Source organism: Oncorhynchus mykiss, chromosome 7 (assembly GCF_013265735.2).
Source record: "Oncorhynchus mykiss isolate Arlee chromosome 7, USDA_OmykA_1.1, whole genome shotgun sequence".
Taxonomy (NCBI): domain Eukaryota; kingdom Metazoa; phylum Chordata; class Actinopteri; order Salmoniformes; family Salmonidae; genus Oncorhynchus; species Oncorhynchus mykiss.
The window spans coordinates 69,429,692-69,446,075 of record NC_048571.1 but is presented as its reverse complement, the minus strand read 5'-3'; the positions used below and the strand labels follow the sequence as shown (position 1 = coordinate 69,446,075).

The 16,384-nt window shown below is 43.4% G+C and overlaps 1 protein-coding gene and 1 long non-coding RNA gene across 3 annotated transcripts in view; one reads left to right on the top strand and one right to left on the bottom strand.

The window, feature by feature from the left end:
- Window positions 1–16,384, top strand: part of cntn2 (contactin 2) — a 70,637-nt gene extending 54,253 nt beyond the window's left edge. For both annotated transcript variants that reach the window (XM_036983945.1, XM_036983946.1), the window contains 16 exons: window positions 174–276; window positions 504–685; window positions 802–938; window positions 1,214–1,343; window positions 1,449–1,599; window positions 2,215–2,342; window positions 2,458–2,633; window positions 3,684–3,804; window positions 4,068–4,226; window positions 4,353–4,573; window positions 4,688–4,922; window positions 5,204–5,319; window positions 6,031–6,217; window positions 10,741–10,853; window positions 11,329–11,497; window positions 14,382–16,384. In XM_036983945.1, the coding sequence (XP_036839840.1) occupies window positions 174–276; window positions 504–685; window positions 802–938; window positions 1,214–1,343; window positions 1,449–1,599; window positions 2,215–2,342; window positions 2,458–2,633; window positions 3,684–3,804; window positions 4,068–4,226; window positions 4,353–4,573; window positions 4,688–4,922; window positions 5,204–5,319; window positions 6,031–6,217; window positions 10,741–10,853; window positions 11,329–11,497; window positions 14,382–14,491 (2,438 nt within the window). In that variant the 3' untranslated portion in view covers window positions 14,492–16,384. The remainder of the gene's footprint in view (window positions 1–173; window positions 277–503; window positions 686–801; window positions 939–1,213; window positions 1,344–1,448; window positions 1,600–2,214; window positions 2,343–2,457; window positions 2,634–3,683; window positions 3,805–4,067; window positions 4,227–4,352; window positions 4,574–4,687; window positions 4,923–5,203; window positions 5,320–6,030; window positions 6,218–10,740; window positions 10,854–11,328; window positions 11,498–14,381) is intronic.
- LOC110528360 lies at window positions 5,212–10,218 on the bottom strand. Its single transcript, XR_002474239.2, has 3 exons — window positions 9,990–10,218; window positions 5,469–5,655; window positions 5,212–5,327 (listed from the first exon to the last, which is right to left on the bottom strand). It is a non-coding gene; the product is annotated as an uncharacterized LOC110528360 (long non-coding RNA).

The window sequence follows — 16,384 nt, the reverse complement described above, 5'->3', positions numbered from 1 at the left end:
GTTACTCTTACACAGTAATTGTACAGCTTTGAAAAGTTTTGACATTTCAATTGACAATTTCAGGACAGTGAAATAAAGTGGAAGGATAAAGTGTGTTTCTCCTGTAAGAGGGAAGATTTGAACCACATCAGCCATTTTCTCTGTTGTTGACATATCCTCTCTATTCACCACAGCCAACGCCAGGAAGTCAGCTCCTGCTATCACAGTGGGTTTCCCAGCAGAGACGTACGCCCTGACAGGACACACCACCCAGCTGGAATGCTTCGCCTACGGAAAGTAAGTCCCTGATCCATTTTCTTGTCCCATGTTCGGATATCTCTGATTTGTTGTATTTCTTTTGTTTTCACACACTCTCTCCCTACATGTCCCTTCCTGCCTCTCCCTCCTTCTCCTCCTCTCTCCACCATTTCCCCTCTCTCTCTCTCCCCCCCCTCCCCCTCCTCCTCCCCAACTCCAACCCTCTTGCACTCTTAATCCTCCTCTCCTACTCCTCCCCTCCCCAGTCCTGTCCCAAAACTTCGTTGGAGGAAGGTGGATGGTCTGTTGCCGTCTAAGGCCGGGGCTAGTGCAGAGGGACCCATCCTCACACTGCCTGATATGACTTTCCATGAAGAGGGGGTGTATGAGTGTGAGGCCTACAACTCTGAGGGCCGCGACACACAACAAGGACGCATCACCGTGCAAGGTAGGGTAGAGACACAACCCCCCCCCCCCCCCACACACACACACACAATATGACCATCAAAACCATGCGTGTTGACCTGCACTTTATTGTCCCTGTGTTTATCTGGTCCCTTCTAGCACAGCCAGAGTGGCTGCAAGTTATGAGTGACTCTGAGGTGGAGATCAGCTCTGAGCTGCACTGGACTTGTGTTGCAGCAGGCAAACCAAGACCCTCCATACGCTGGCTACGCAATGGACAGCCCCTCAGCACACAGGTTTACACACACACACACACACACACACACACACACATACATACATACATACATACAATCCTCTATCTCCCATCATCTCTCCCTTCCTTTATCTCTCAATACATCCCTCTCTCTCTCTCCCATCATCTCTCCCTTCCTTTATCTCTCAATCCATCCCTCTCTCTATCTCTCCCATCATCTCTCCCTACCTTTATCTCTCAATCCATCCCTCTCTCTATCTCTCCCACTATCTCTCCCTCCCTTTATCTCTCAATCCATCCCTTTCTCTCTCTCAGGACCGGGTGGAGGTCAATGGGGGTCGTCTGAAGGTCATCAACCTGGCCCTGGAGGATTCTGGGATGTATCAGTGTGTGGCTGAGAACAAACACGGCACCATTTACTCCAACGCTGAGCTGAGGGTGCAAGGTGAGAGGTCAGGGTTCAAGGGTTAAAATCAAACCCTGTAAACACTGCAGTCCAAGAGAACTGGAACTCAGTTGTAACTTCTCTCCCCCATGTTGTGGTCTCCAGTCCAAGTTCCAGACTTCCGCTCCAACCCGGTGAGGAGGCTTGTCCCAGCAGCCCGAGGGGGGCAGGTGATGATGGAGTGTCGGCCACGAGCCGCCCCCAAACCCACCCTGTTCTGGAGCCGCGGTACTGAGCTCCTTACCAACAGCAGCAGGTAAACACACACACTAACTCACACACACACACTCATGCGGAAGACACATTTCAGTTGAATACATTCAGTTGGACAACAGACTAGGTATCCCTCTTTTCCTTTCCCCTTTCACACACTCACGCACACACACACTTAGGTGCACACACACACACACACACACACACACACACACACCTCAACCCTGAGGCTTGATTGAGAAACCAAAATGTGCAATAGGTATATAGTAGAAGGTAAGATCAAAAGAGCATTCCCCTGTTATGTGTGTATCAAAGGAACCTATTTCTTCGGATTTCATCACATTTTGGTGCTTTGTTAGGTCTGTGTGTCTAGATGAAAAACATAATTAATTAACCTGTGTGTCTATGCGCATGTGTGTACGTGTATGAATGTTCACTTGATACATCTCCAGAGGGAAGTAAACATAAAAGGTCGAAGTTAAGGTCAAATGGAGATTAGAAGAGAAACGTGATCTGAAGGAGAGTCTGTCATGTTTTAGATTTGATTTCGTCCTTAACTCCCGTCTAGCAACAAACTGCAAACACTTAAAAGGCCCAAACATTTAAAAAGCCCAAAAAGATAATGAAGGTAACTTGAGCTTCCTGCTTCTTCTTCCAGGGTGACAGTGACTCCAGACGGGATGCTGCGGATCCACAACATCAGCAGGGCCGATGAGGGGAAGTATACCTGCTTTGCTGAGAACTACCTGGGCAAGGCCAACAGCACTGGACACCTCTCTGTTAGAGGTACACACACACACACACGCGCGCACACACACACTGAATCTGTCAGAGGTAACTGAACTCCCTCACTATCCTCCCCTCCTACTCTCCCCTTTGTCCTTTCCCTCCTTCCCTCCAGATGCTACTAAGATCACCTTGGCTCCCTCTAACGCTGACATCAACCAGGGGGAGAACGTCACGCTGCAGTGTCACGCTTCACATGACCCCACCATGGACCTCACCTTCACCTGGGCTCTCAACGGAGCTCTGCTGGACCTGGAGGACCCCGGCGGACCGTACCATCGCGTAGAGGGGGTGAGTTAGTCAGGCCACAGCAGAGCAAACCATTGCAGGAATGGGGGTGCGTCCACGGGTTCTTTTGGGGTTATTTTGAATCAAAGAGTTAGAAATTTAATGAAACTGCTTAACTGATTTTGGAATCAAACAGCTTGAAATTAATATGATTCCCAGTGTGATTAATGGAAATAAGAACCATTCAGCAGGGTTTATTTAAACAACAAACATTTTATTAGAGACAGCTATTATACGCTTAATTGAATCACTTAAGATCTATGCTGCAGACCATATCAAGGAGACCATCCGTGTAATGTGTCTCCCTCCCTACCGTTCACGTCTTGCTGACCTAACACTTCTAGGTTGATGATGTGACTCTGGGTGTACTGGGGATTAGAGTTTAGAATGTTGACCCAAACAAGTTTCGGTCAGCACCAATATTTCACTGTCACTGGAGTCATCTTTATAATGGTATATACTTTTAAATCCGAGTGTTGGATATAATTGAATTGAATTTTAATTAAAGTTACCTTCAATACTGCTGTGAAATGGTGATGATATGAATACTGAATATCTGGCTTGTTTCTCTGTAGCAGACAGACCATGTCTCCAATTACTAAACAAGTTCTTTCTCTCTTTCTCTCTCCACTATCACTTGTTCTCTCTTTCCTCTCTCTCGGTCTCTCTCTCGGTCTCTCTCTCTATATATATATATCTGCCTCCCTTTCTCTCTGTCTTTCTCTCGCCCTCTTTCTCTTTAATCTCTCTCGCACTCTCTCTTTAATCTCTCTTTCATCTCTGCCCCCTTTCTATTTAATCTCTTTAATCTCTTGCCCCGTTCTCTTTAATCTCTCCCACTCTTTCTTTAATTTCTCTCATGCCCTCTTTCTCTTTAATCTCCTTCATCTCTTTCATCTCTTGCCCTCTTTCTCTTTCATCTCATCTCTTGCCCTCTTTCATCTCTTTAATCTCTAATCTCTCGCCTTCTTTCTTTTTAATCTCTCACTCTCATTCTCTCTCTCCACCCTCCCATTCTCTCTCCCTCTCCACCCATCTATCTCTCTCTAACAGAAGGAGACCGTAGGTGACCTGTTGATAGTGAGTGGTCATCTGAGTCAGGCAGGAACATACAGCTGTACAGCTCAGACTGTGGTGGACAGCGCCTCAGCCTCCGCTAAACTGGTGGTCAGAGGTAAGACCCCGATCATATCACAACAACTCACCTGACCTTTTCTATGATGGTCATCCTTATAAAATGTTTGTTTTACAGCATTGCAGAACTTAATTGTAACATTTTATGAGGATTTTTGAGTTAATTACTTACATAATCATCCTTATCCCCAGGCCACAATGAGCTACGTCCACTACTTTCTGGGTGAGAATTTGTACTTGCATGTACATGAAGGAGGTTAGATAAAAGTCCTGACTAGGCATTCTCCAACTGTCTCTCCTCAGGTCCCCCGGGACCTCCAGGTGGTTTGGTGGTGAAGAACGTTGCCTCGACGTCGGTGGAGTTGCGTTGGAGTCGTGGCTATGACAACCACAGCCCCATCGGAAAGTATGTTATCATGGGTCACTCTCCACTGTCTCCTGGTTGGAAGAGGATGAGGACAGGTAAGAGGACCACCACTGTCTATGTGTGTGCTTATCTGTGTACCTGTGTGTTTTTGTGTCAATCAATTAGTCCCTGACTTCTCCTTCTTTCCTTCCTCCGCATTCTCCTCCTCTCTTCTCCCACAGACCCATCTAACATTGAAGGCAATGCTGAGTCGATTCGTGTGGTTGGCCTGTTGCCATGGATGGACTATGAGTTCCAGGTCATTGCCAGTAACATCCTGGGTAGTGGAGAGCCTAGTATGTCCTCTCACACTATACGCACCCAGCAAGCAGCTCCCACAGTGGCCCCTAGTGGACTAGGTGGAGGAGGAGGAGACCGCAACGAACTCATCATCACCTGGACGGTCAGTGTGTGCGTGTGTGTGTGTGTGTGTGTGGGTGGGGGGGGGGGGGGTGTTAGAGAGAGAGTTTTGTCATTGTGAAAATGTACATAAAGTTTTGTTTGAATCTGATCCCAGCCCATGGCCAGAGAGTACCAGAACGGAGATGGCTTCGGCTACATCCTGGCATTCCGGAAGCAGAACTCTCCAACGTGGGTGGTGGAGCGTGTTTCCAACGTGGAGTCGTCTCGCTACGTTTATTCCAACCAGAGCCTGTCTCCCTACTGCCTCTTTGAGGTGAAGATCAAAGCCTACAACCGTAAAGGAGAGGGTCCCTTCAGCCAGATCGCTGTGGTGCACTCTGCAGAAGAGGGTGAGCAACCCAAACTCTAACCCTAACCTCAACCCTAGCCTTAACCCTTCAGTCAGATCACCCTGGTGCACTCTGCAGAGGAGGCTGAGTCAGAACAGGTCTGGGGCATGCAGGAAGGATTAGGAGCATTATGCTTGTTTGCCACAAGAGGGCGAACAAAAACACAAAAAGGCAGATGTTTACCAACCACATTATGTAAATTAATTGTGTTTATTGTACTTATGTGTGTTAGATATGATCCGACTCCCCAACCCTTATTTTACCCATGACCCTCCATGCAGAGCCCACGGTGGCGCCCTTGAGGATCAATGCCACGGCTCTGACAGCATTCGAGATGCAGGTGTCGTGGGACCCCATCCAACATCTCAGCACCAACGGTATCCTCCAAGGATATGAGGTCAGGACCTGCACAACACCAGCATATAACATATGTGACAAGCTATTATATGAGCCCTGGTCAAAAGTAGTGCACTATGAATGGAATAGGGTGCCATTTGGGACCCATCTCTGGACTTTTGCTCAAAACCAGTCAGTCCCAGTCAGTACCATCTATGGTGCCATCAGTCCCCTGACGCCAGTGAGAGACCGTCCTGGAGTTGACCTCACCTCATCTTATCTTCTCACACCAATAAAGATGGTACTAATGTATTAGATGGCCTGTGTGTGGTTGGGATCAGCATGTTCAGTCTGTCGACAGGCAGATTAGGTCTGATGGTTGGTTATCACGATGGCCCTGTGGGGAAACAATGGCAGAATCATTAATATTATCATGGTTCAACAGGTGTCACACTTTCATATTTTTTTATTGTACATATTTGAAAGGAAACAGAGTTTAAGTGAGTAAAAAATACAGAATACACAGTGCCTTCAGGTGAATCAAAAAACAGCAAAGGGCTTAGATACAAGGCTCACCAGAAAATATGCTCAAATTTATAGAACCACAGTATATTGTGAGGAAGAGTACAGGTATCTAACATTCCTAATGATTTGACAAAATGTGTTTTTTTTCAGTAGAAGAAACAATTCCAGTATTAGGCATCTCATTCCTTTAAGAGATGTACCCACGGTCACGTAACTAATTGTTTGACAATGCTGTGTATGTTTACAGATCCGGTACTGGCGTCAGCATGAGCGGGAGGCATCTGCAGACCGTGTGCGTACAGCTGGGCTTGAGACCACGGCTCGTGTGGTGGGATTGAGACCCAGCACCCGGTACCATGTTACCGTAATGGCCTACAACAGCGCTGGCACAGGACCAGCCTCACCCAGAACCACTGTCACTACCAGGAGACCACGTATGTACAGTGCCTTGCGAAAGTATTCGGCCCCCTTGAACTTTGCGACCTTTTGCCACATTTCAGGCTTCAAACATAAAGATATAAAACTGTATTTTTTTGTGAAGAATCAACAACAAGTGGGACACAATCATGAAGTGGAACGACATTTATTGGATATTTCAAACTTTTTTAACAAATCAAAAACTGAAAAATTGGGCGTGCAAAATTATTCAGCCCCCTTAAGTTAATACTTTGTAGCGCCACCTTTTGCTGCGATTACAGCTGTAAGTCGCTTGGGGTATGTCTCTATCAGTTTTGCACATCGAGAGACTGACATTTTTTCCCATTCCTCCTTGCAAAACAGCTCGAGCTCAGTGAGGTTGGATGGAGAGCATTTGTGAACAGCAGTTTTCAGTTCTTTCCACAGATTCTCGATTGGATTCAGGTCTGGACTTTGACTTGGCCATTCTAACACCTGGATATGTTTATTTTTGAACCATTCCATTGTAGATTTTGCTTTATGTTTTGGATCATTGTCTTGTTGGAAGACAAATCTCCGTCCCAGTCTCAGGTCTTTTGCAGACTCCATCAGGTTTTCTTCCAGAATGGTCCTGTATTTGGCTCCATCCATCTTCCCATTTTAACCATCTTCCCTGTCCCTGCTGAAGAAAAGCAGGCCCAAACCATGATGCTGCCACCACCATGTTTGACAGTGGGGATGGTGTGTTCAGCTGTGTTGCTTTTACGCCAAACATAACGTTTTGCATTGTTGCCAAAAAGTTCAATTTTGGTTTCATCTGACCAGAGCACCTTCTTCCACATGTTTGGTGTGTCTCCCAGGTGGCTTGTGGCAAACTTTAAACAACACTTTTTATGGATATCTTTAAGAAATGGCTTTCTTCTTGCCCCTCTTCCATAAAGGCCAGATTTGTGCAATATACGACTGATTGTTGTCCTATGGACAGAGTCTCCCACCTCAGCTGTAGATCTCTGCAGTTCATCCAGAGTGATCATGGGCCTCTTGGCTGCATCTCTGATCAGTCTCCTCCTTGTATGAGCTGAAAGTTTAGAGGGACGGCCAGGTCTTGGTAGAATTGCAGTGGTCTGATACTCCTTCCATTTCAATATTATCGCTTGCACAGTTCTCCTTGGGATGTTTAAAGCTTGGGAAATCTTTTTGTATCCAAATCCGGCTTTAAACTTCTTCACAACAATATCTCGGACCTGCCTGGTGTGTTCCTTGTTCTTCATGATGCTCTCTGCGCTTTTGACGGACCTCTGAGACTATCACAGTGCAGGTGCATTTATACGGAGACTTGATTACACACAGGTGGATTGTATTTATCATCATTAGTCATTTAGGTCAACATTGGATCATTCAGAGATCCTCACTGAACTTCTGGAGAGAGTTTGCTGCACTGAAAGTAAAGGGGCTGAATAATTTTGCACGCCCAATTTTTCAGTTTTTGATTTGTTAAAAAAGTTTGAAATATCCAATAAATGTCATTCCACTTCATGATTGTGTCCCACTTGTTGTTGATTCTTCACAAAAAAATACAGTTTTATATCTTTATGTTTGAAGCCTGAAATGTGGCAAAAGGTTGCAAAGTTCAAGGGGGCCGAATACTTTCGCAAGGCACTGTAGGATACCTAACATGTGTACACACACACACACACACACACACACACACACAGTGTTGCCAGCATCAAGACACCATTCCGTATATATGACATAACATCCCAGGGGGTCAAACACAATGGGGCCATATTTGCAAACATTATAAAAAGTTTAAGTTCAAGGTTAAGTTTAACCTCTCTGGGATATGTGGGATGCGTCCCACCTGGCCAAAAGCCAGGGAAAATGCAGAGCGCCAAATTCAAATAAATTACTATAAAAACAAACTATCATTAAATCACACATGTAAGATAGCAAATTAAAGAAACACTTGTTGTGAATCCAGCCAACAGGTCAGATTTCAAAAAGGCTTTTCGGCAAAAGCAAACTGTCTGAGGATAGGACCTCCGTAAACAAAGAGAGAAAACATATTTCAACCCTGCAGGCGCGACACAAAACCCTGAAATAAAAATATAAATCATGCCTTACCTTCGCCGAGTTTCTTTTGTTGGCACTCCAATATGTCCCATAAACATCCCAAATCGTCCTTTTGTTTGATTAATTACGTAGATATATATACAAAATGTCAATTTATTTGGTGCGTTTGTTCCAGATAAACACTGGCTCCAACCTGCGCAACGTGACTAAAAAATATCTCAAAAGTTACCTGTAAACTTTGCCAAAACATTTCAAACTACTTTTGTAATACAACTTTAGGTATTTTTTTACGTACATAATCGATAAAATTGAAAACGGGATGATCTGTGTTCAATACAGGAAGAAAACAAACTGTAGCATGCTTTCTGGTCTCGCGCCTCTATCTAACAGTACACTTCAAGTGACCCTCGTTCAAGATGGCCGTACTTCTTCATTACACAAAGGAATAACCTCAACCATTCTCTAAAGTCTGTTGACATCCAGTGGAAGTGATAGGAACTGCAAGAAGGCCCCTTAGAAATCTGGATTCCCAATCAAAACTCATTGAAAAGAGAGTGACCTCAAATTTAATCTGAATGGTTTGTCCTCAGGGTTTTGTCTGCTAAATAAGTTCTGTTATACTCACAGACATGTTTCAAACAGTTTTAGAAACTTCAGACTGTCCTCTATCCAAATCTACTAATAATACGCATATCTTATATTCTGGGGATGAGTAGCAGGCAGTTGAATTTGGACATGCATTTCATCCAGACGTGAAATTACTGCCCCCTGTCACCAAGAAGTTAAGCATCAGCCAGTTTAAATCGCTGACGTAGTGTCACGTGATAAAACACTACATTGTAGCTGTCCCATCAGATAACCTGGCACACTTTAGCCCTATGCTAACTTTACCAGGTGGCACTGAATATTTCCTGTAACAACTTCGTCATCAGTCTATCAAAGATGTTCAACTTTTTCTCCACAAACCAACGGTATTTCAATGAAATAGGTCAACTTGGCCTCCAGATGGATTTGGTAAACATCCAAAGTCAAGGTTTACTTTTGTTCCACTTGGTCTGTCACAAAGATCAATATGTAGCATGATGCATCCTTGCCAAGGCTACTAGCTACTAAAGTCAGACAAAGTTCTTTGTAAAAAAAAAAGACAAAGAGCCTTGTGGCCTTGTCAAAAAGCTGTCATTTACCACAATTGATATCCCTGCCAGATGGCATACAGCACTAAGGGGTTTAACTTGTCATCTCTGGGGCACAGTAATTGTGGGTTTGAGTCCCTGTGAAGTCAAGCTTTTTTGTTGAGAAAAAAAACTGTTCACTGCTGGTCCTCAAAGCTCAATTCAAATAAGGCTTAAATGACGAAGTGGATGATTCTAACAACGCATACAAAACGTTGTACATGTAAGTGTAGCCTACATCAGAAATTAAAGGACGTTTTTGGTCTAACACTACTGTTATACTATGCTATTATATTCAGTATGCTTGGCCTATGTAGAATACAAATTCATCATTAAGTGGTCTTACAAGACATTGATTCAGCTTTGATATAAACTGTATTAAACATGCACCATTCTGAGGAGTGGTGGAGCATCGCTAATGTTATACGCACTAATGTTATACTCCTGCGTAGTAGCAGTAGTCAATTGGTGATCTTCATTTCCAAGGTTTTGTATGCAATTCCCTGCAACACACTAACACTACAAATGTCATTCTATATTTTAAAGGAAAGAAAATGTATCTCACCTGGGATTCCAACTTGCAGCACACCGTGAAAAGTACCAGGTGCCAGGATCACTACACTGTGATCTAAACATCCAGTTTAAATAAGAAGCTTTTTAGTAACTTCAAAAGCAGATTGTGCCGCTTGACTTTTGTCGCCCACAAGTTTAACATCTTTGATAGGCTGATGAGGAAGTTGTTAAAGGAAATAATTACAGCCACCTGGTGAACTTAGCATAGGGCTGACGTGTGCCATGTTATCTGATGGGACCAGCTGCAATGCAGCATTCTATCGCGTGACAATACACCAACCATTTTTATTGGCTGATGCTTAAACTTGAATTTAAACTTTGTCTGAAGTTCGTAAGTATGGCCCAGTGTTTTGGGGAGGGTGGATATGCACCTGGCTACCAGTATCTACTGGGCTTAAGAGTGTAAAGGGATTCTTGTGGAGGATTTATAGAGTGAGAGGGAATCATGTCTGTGCTGATCTCCTCTCCTTAAGCTACTGATACTGATACCTTAACCCACTGTCAACATTAGGCAAAAATATGCCTATATTAATATATTCTATATGATATCATGCCTTTTGGTTTGCATTTTGGCTACAGTTTGGATCGTCATGTTTCTGTGTCCGTAAAACGTGTGTGAGACCATTGTATTTTCAAGTACATGTATCTAAGTTTAATTCATGTCTTGGTCATGTGACTCCCGGAAGGTGAGGCAGGTCAATAAGTTGGTGTCTCTAGTTGTTTTCCTTCGTTTACCTTTACAGCTCCTAATCGTCCCCCTGGCAACGTGTCCTGGAAGACTGATGGCTCATGGGTAACTGTTAGGTGGGATCATGTCAAGACCCTAGACAATGAATCAGCCGTACTGGGTTACAAGGTGAGTGGTGTCTGTTTGTAGGAGAGGTGTGTGCAGGTAGGTATGTTCTTGTCATATTGCGAATGCACTGTCAAAATATATTAAATCCTGTTAACATGTGTGAAGTGAAAGGGATTATGTGGTCAAAATGAATAAAGTTGTTCTCATAAGCTACTTGTAAAACCTTCTGTAAATAATCAGATATGTAGTGCAATAAAAAGGTCATGTAAAGGAATCAAAGAGCATTTGATAAGGCTCAGCCTGGCAATAGAAAAACATTAAAGATATGACATATCATCGGTAGATAACATGAACCATCCTATTCTGGTTTTATAGTGTGATGCTGTGCAGAGAGAACACAAAAGTAATGAAAACATTATCTTAATAAAACAAATAATAGTCCATCAAGGTGGAAAGGACACATTCAATAACCCAACAAATGTATTTCCTCTGTAGAAATTGTGTGAATAGGTTCCCTCCCTCTGTCTTCTCTCAGGTCCTGTACAAGCACGAGGGCCAGTCTGCTCTGAAGGTTCTGGACAAGGGGAAGACGTCTGTGACCCTGCCACTACCTAAAGACAATGGCTACGTGGTCCTGGAGATACGCTCTTGGGGGGAGGGGGGCGACGGAGCCGCACAAGAGACCATCGTCTCTCGAGACTCAGGTGAGACTTGGACTGACTGTGTGTGTCCCAATAATATATTTTTTCTCATAAAGTGTACACTCGTTCACTACTGCCCCTAAATCTATAAGCATTGGATTGGTGAAAGGATGGGCTATAGATTGTTTCTACCATATTTCTTATACCAGTCATTTCCTTTCATATCAATGAAGGGAAGTGAACAAGTGCACACTAACATCATTTTTGTAACTTTCAAGGATTTTGTGGAATTCTATCAGATTGCATCTAGGGCCTTTTTGGGTAGTTCAGATTATCACAGGTGTCTAATTATCTCTGTCCCTCCGTGTGGCCTTATCACATGTATACTATGTTAAATAATGAAATAATACCATTGGTTTTTCTACTGAGGGTTTCAGCATGAAATAGCCTTTGTCTTTTTTTTACCCACTTTAATTTAATTTACGATGTCAATATGTCTTTGTTGTTTTAGGGCCAAACTGGTGGCAGTTGTGATAAAATACAATTGTTGGAAGATTTGCAGAGTTGCCATTGTTGATTAGATACTTTTTTCATTAATTAGTCTATATTATCTTGACACTTATGGTGTCACGACTTCTACCGAAGGTAACTCCTCTCCCTGTTCGGGCGGCGCTCGGCATCGACGGTTTACTAGCCACCACCGATCCCTTTTTCCTTTTCTGTTTGTTTTGTCTGTGTTCCTTTTTCACACCTGGTTTCATTTGCGTTTATTTCTGTGTGTATATAGGGTAACCTGTTGCCTGCCTTAGTTTGTGCGGGATTAGACTTTTGTGTATTGTGCTCGATTGTATTTAAAGTTTGTTGTTTTCACGGTTACGCACGTGTATTTGAGTGTCGGAACTGTGTTTGTTCCTCCGTGCGTTTGCACGAGTTCTCAGTATCGAGAGCGTAGTTTGTATTAAACACGCTTCTCAGACATCCCTGCTCTCCTGCGCCTGACTCCTACACCTCTCACCTAGACGCACGTAATCACATATGGTCTGTCCACTAGAAACCCATGGACAATATGGACACAGATATTAAAAAAAAAAATCATGTTAATTATGAATAAATGTAAAAGTTATACAAGTATAAATTACCAACGTTGCCATAGATGACCTGTTCTTGACCAACATTCCAGTAACCTTGGTAAATTACCAATAGCTTTGCAACTCTATACACACCACATAGACCCAGAGCTTCTTCAGGCAAGGTTTTGTGCCAAGTTTAAGTCACAACCCCACCTAGGACTACTCTATATAAAATATAAAATAACAAAATCCCATCTCCTGTTCTGCATGAGTCTGCCCCAACAGCTAGTCTAGCCCATGGCTAACAGGATAAGCTAGCTTTCACACAAAGAAGGTTACAAGAGCTTAAGTGGTAATTGGAACCACGCGGCTATACACGGCAGCCCAGTCATAATTAGCTGGGAGGATGAGGTCAAACTGTTCTGTGAAATCCATGTCAAGTCAAGTTTTATTGGTCACATATGTAACAGTATAACTTCCGTCCCTCTCCTCACCCCAACCTGGGCTCGAACCATGGACCCTCTGCACACATCAAGCACAGTCACTCACGAAGCATCGTTACCCATCACGCCACAAAAGCCACGGCCCTTGCAGAGCAAGGGGAACCACTACTTCAAGGTCTCAGAGCAAGTGACGTCACCAATTGAAACGCTATTAGAGTGCACCACCGCTAACTAGCTAGCCATTTCACATCGGTTACACATACACATGGTTAGCAGATGTTAATGCGAGTGTAGCGAAATGCTTGTGCTTCTAGTTCTGACCGTGCAGTAATATCTAACAAGTAATCTAACAATTCCTAACAATTTCACAACTACCTTATACACACAAGTGTAAAGGAATGAATAGGAATATGTACATATAAATATATGGATGAGCGATGGCCGAACGGCATAGGCAAGATGCAGTAGATGAGTACAGTATATTCATATGAGATCAGTAATCTAGGGTATGTAAACATTATATAAAGTGGCATTGTTTAAAGTGACTAGAGATACATTTATTACATCCATTTTTTTATTATTAAAGTGGCTAGAGATGAGTCAGTGTGTTGGCAGCAGCCACCTAATGTTAGTGATGACTGTTTAACAGTCTGATGGCCTTGAGATAGAAGTTGTTTTTCAGTCTCTCGGTCCCAGCTTTGATGCACCTGTTCTGACCTCGCCTTCTGGATGATAGTGGGGTGAACAGGCAGTGGCTCTGGTGGTTGTTGTCCTTGTTGACCTTTTTGGCCTTCCTGTTTCTGATAGCCTATCATTTCTCAAGTGGGAATTGGAATATTGGATCTGGGTAGCTTTCTGGAGTCCCGTTGCTGCCTGTGAGGTTGCTAGGCTGGTGTGGGAAGCTGAGGTTTGTCAGTGAGTGACAGGGTTTAATGAGAGGTAGAGAGGGTTAATGGGGGTTTACCTCACTGGATTCTGTATTAGTGCCTGTCTATCACACACATGCAGGAATGCACACATACTGAACACATATGCGCTCGCGCACACACACACACACACACACACACACACACACACACACACACACACACACACACACACACACACACACACACACACACACACACACACACACACACACACACACACACACACACACACACATTGTTATTTGGAGTATGCTTAAGACTAGCTGTGTTCCAGTCCCAGTCTCTAGAGCCGGGAGGGCTGTGTGAGCCAGTCAGAGAGACAGTGGTTGTTAGTCAGTGTCTGTCAATTAGCTTTTGCTTACTGAGCTCAGTATTAGAACTGTGACTCCTTCAATAAGCAAAGGAGACAAGAAGGCAACTGTTATGATAATACTGTACCAGAGCATGTCCCCAATTTTCTCTCTCTCTCGCTTTCTATCTCGCTCTCTTTCTCTTTCTCAAACAGGAACTGGAATGATGGTGCAGAACCAGGCGGGATCCCCATGGTCCAATCATGCTCCTCTCCTGCTCACCGCCACACTCTCCATCACTCTCATTGGCTTACTGGACCTGTGATCTACAACAATCCCTGGACATTATGTTTCATGATCTAAGCCGATTGGTCAAATTCACCTATCTGGAGTTTTGTTGGGGTGGGGTTAAGGGATGAATTTGAATAGGTGGGGAGGGATGTGTGGGGTAATATTTTGAAGCAAGGGGGATGGTGGGAGTTGTCAAAATGACTAATGGTTACTTTATTCTTTTTATAAGAAAATCAAAGAGGGTAATTTTTTTATGTGTGTGTCTATGGGGTTTCAAGTGGGTCAGACTACCTGATTGTCAGTTACATTGGTGTCGTTAGAACCATGCCTTATGGGGATAAGAGAGGCCTTTGTGCTTCACAGCAATAGGTCACTCTCTCCATGTCTCCTGGCTTTCCCTACTCTGCTATAAACCCAAGGCTCACTGGCGTATGTCACCCAAATCAGCCTGTGTATGTAGAGCATCATGTGTACATACCATTGAGAATGAAAGAGGACTCTAGTGCCCAAAAGCACGTTCTAGCAAGGGCTGCGCAATTGAGGACTTTCACCATTTTGAAGTTGTCAAATGGGTGGGACATCCTATGGGTTAAGGAAGGATCACATAATTCCATCCAGGTCCTCAGGAGGGATCAGCCAATGAATTATACTTGTGATCAAACATTCCGTAACTGCAGGTGGCAGTAAATCGCCAACCTTCACTTTATACCTGTTTAAGCAACACACTACCATGTGGCAGTATGCACCCTTTCATTTTTTTTTTACCAACTCATAGAAGTAGTAGTAGAAGAAAATGTACTACCTCAAAATGGAGATGGTCTCAATGGCGCTGCCCGTGCGCTCACAGACCCCATAATGGGACAGGTAAAATGATGAGTCCTCTGTAATTATCTATGGTACACACATACGGAACAGTAGACAACATCTCTGGTTCTCTCAGACACTGACCAACTCAAACGTTTGTATCTAGAATAAGATGAAGGGGGATAAAACAGTGATGTCATAAATGTCATGATTTTTGAGAAAGTCTACTTCAAATGGAACTCACTGTAAATAGAACGCTACCTTAGCCTACTGGTCTTTCTTATGACACAGTCTCTGTTTAAAATGGTCCCTTTTCTCTTTGGATTGTCTACCTGTGTATTTGTTTGGTTGCTTTATTATTTGTTTGCGATGGCAGCATCCGGATGAATAACTTTAATGGTCCAAATGAATGTTTACCTTTTTTATTGTTTATGTTTAGATGAGAGAACTCAACTTGATAAAGAGCTTCATCAGTTCTTTCAACAGCAAAAATACGATGAAAGTGTGATCACCAAAGTACAGAGTTATCGTTAGTATTATTATTAATGCCACCATTATTCTGTCACCCTTTATCCATGAACTTTTATGTAACATGTCCTGTTGTTCATTAACTGTTAATCATGCAACACACCTGCCATAAATACTGTCTGTCTGAGAAGGGTTCACGGCAAGGATACGACATCTAAGGAACATACTGCATATGCTAGTTAATCATGAAGCCCCTGTGATATTGATTTGGGTGTAAAGCAAAGATAATTCCCGCAAGCTGTTTAGATGTTCCCGATGTTTCCAGAGTTACAAAAGCAACATGTCAACATGTCACGCCCTGACCTTAGAGATCCTTATTTAATCTCTATGTTTGGTTAGGTCAGGGTGTGACTCGGGTGGGAAAATCTATGTTTTCTATTTCTTTGTTATTTTTGCCACGTGTGGTTCCCAATCAGAGACAGCTGTTTATCGTTGTCTCTGATTGGGGATCATATACTGTATAAGTTGGTATTTTCCATTTGGGTTTTGTGGGGTGTTATTTTCTGTTTAGTTTCTGTGCCTGACGGAACTGTTCGCTTTCGAATTTGTTATTTTTGTTTGAGTGTCTCTTCAAAAATAAACATCATGAACACTT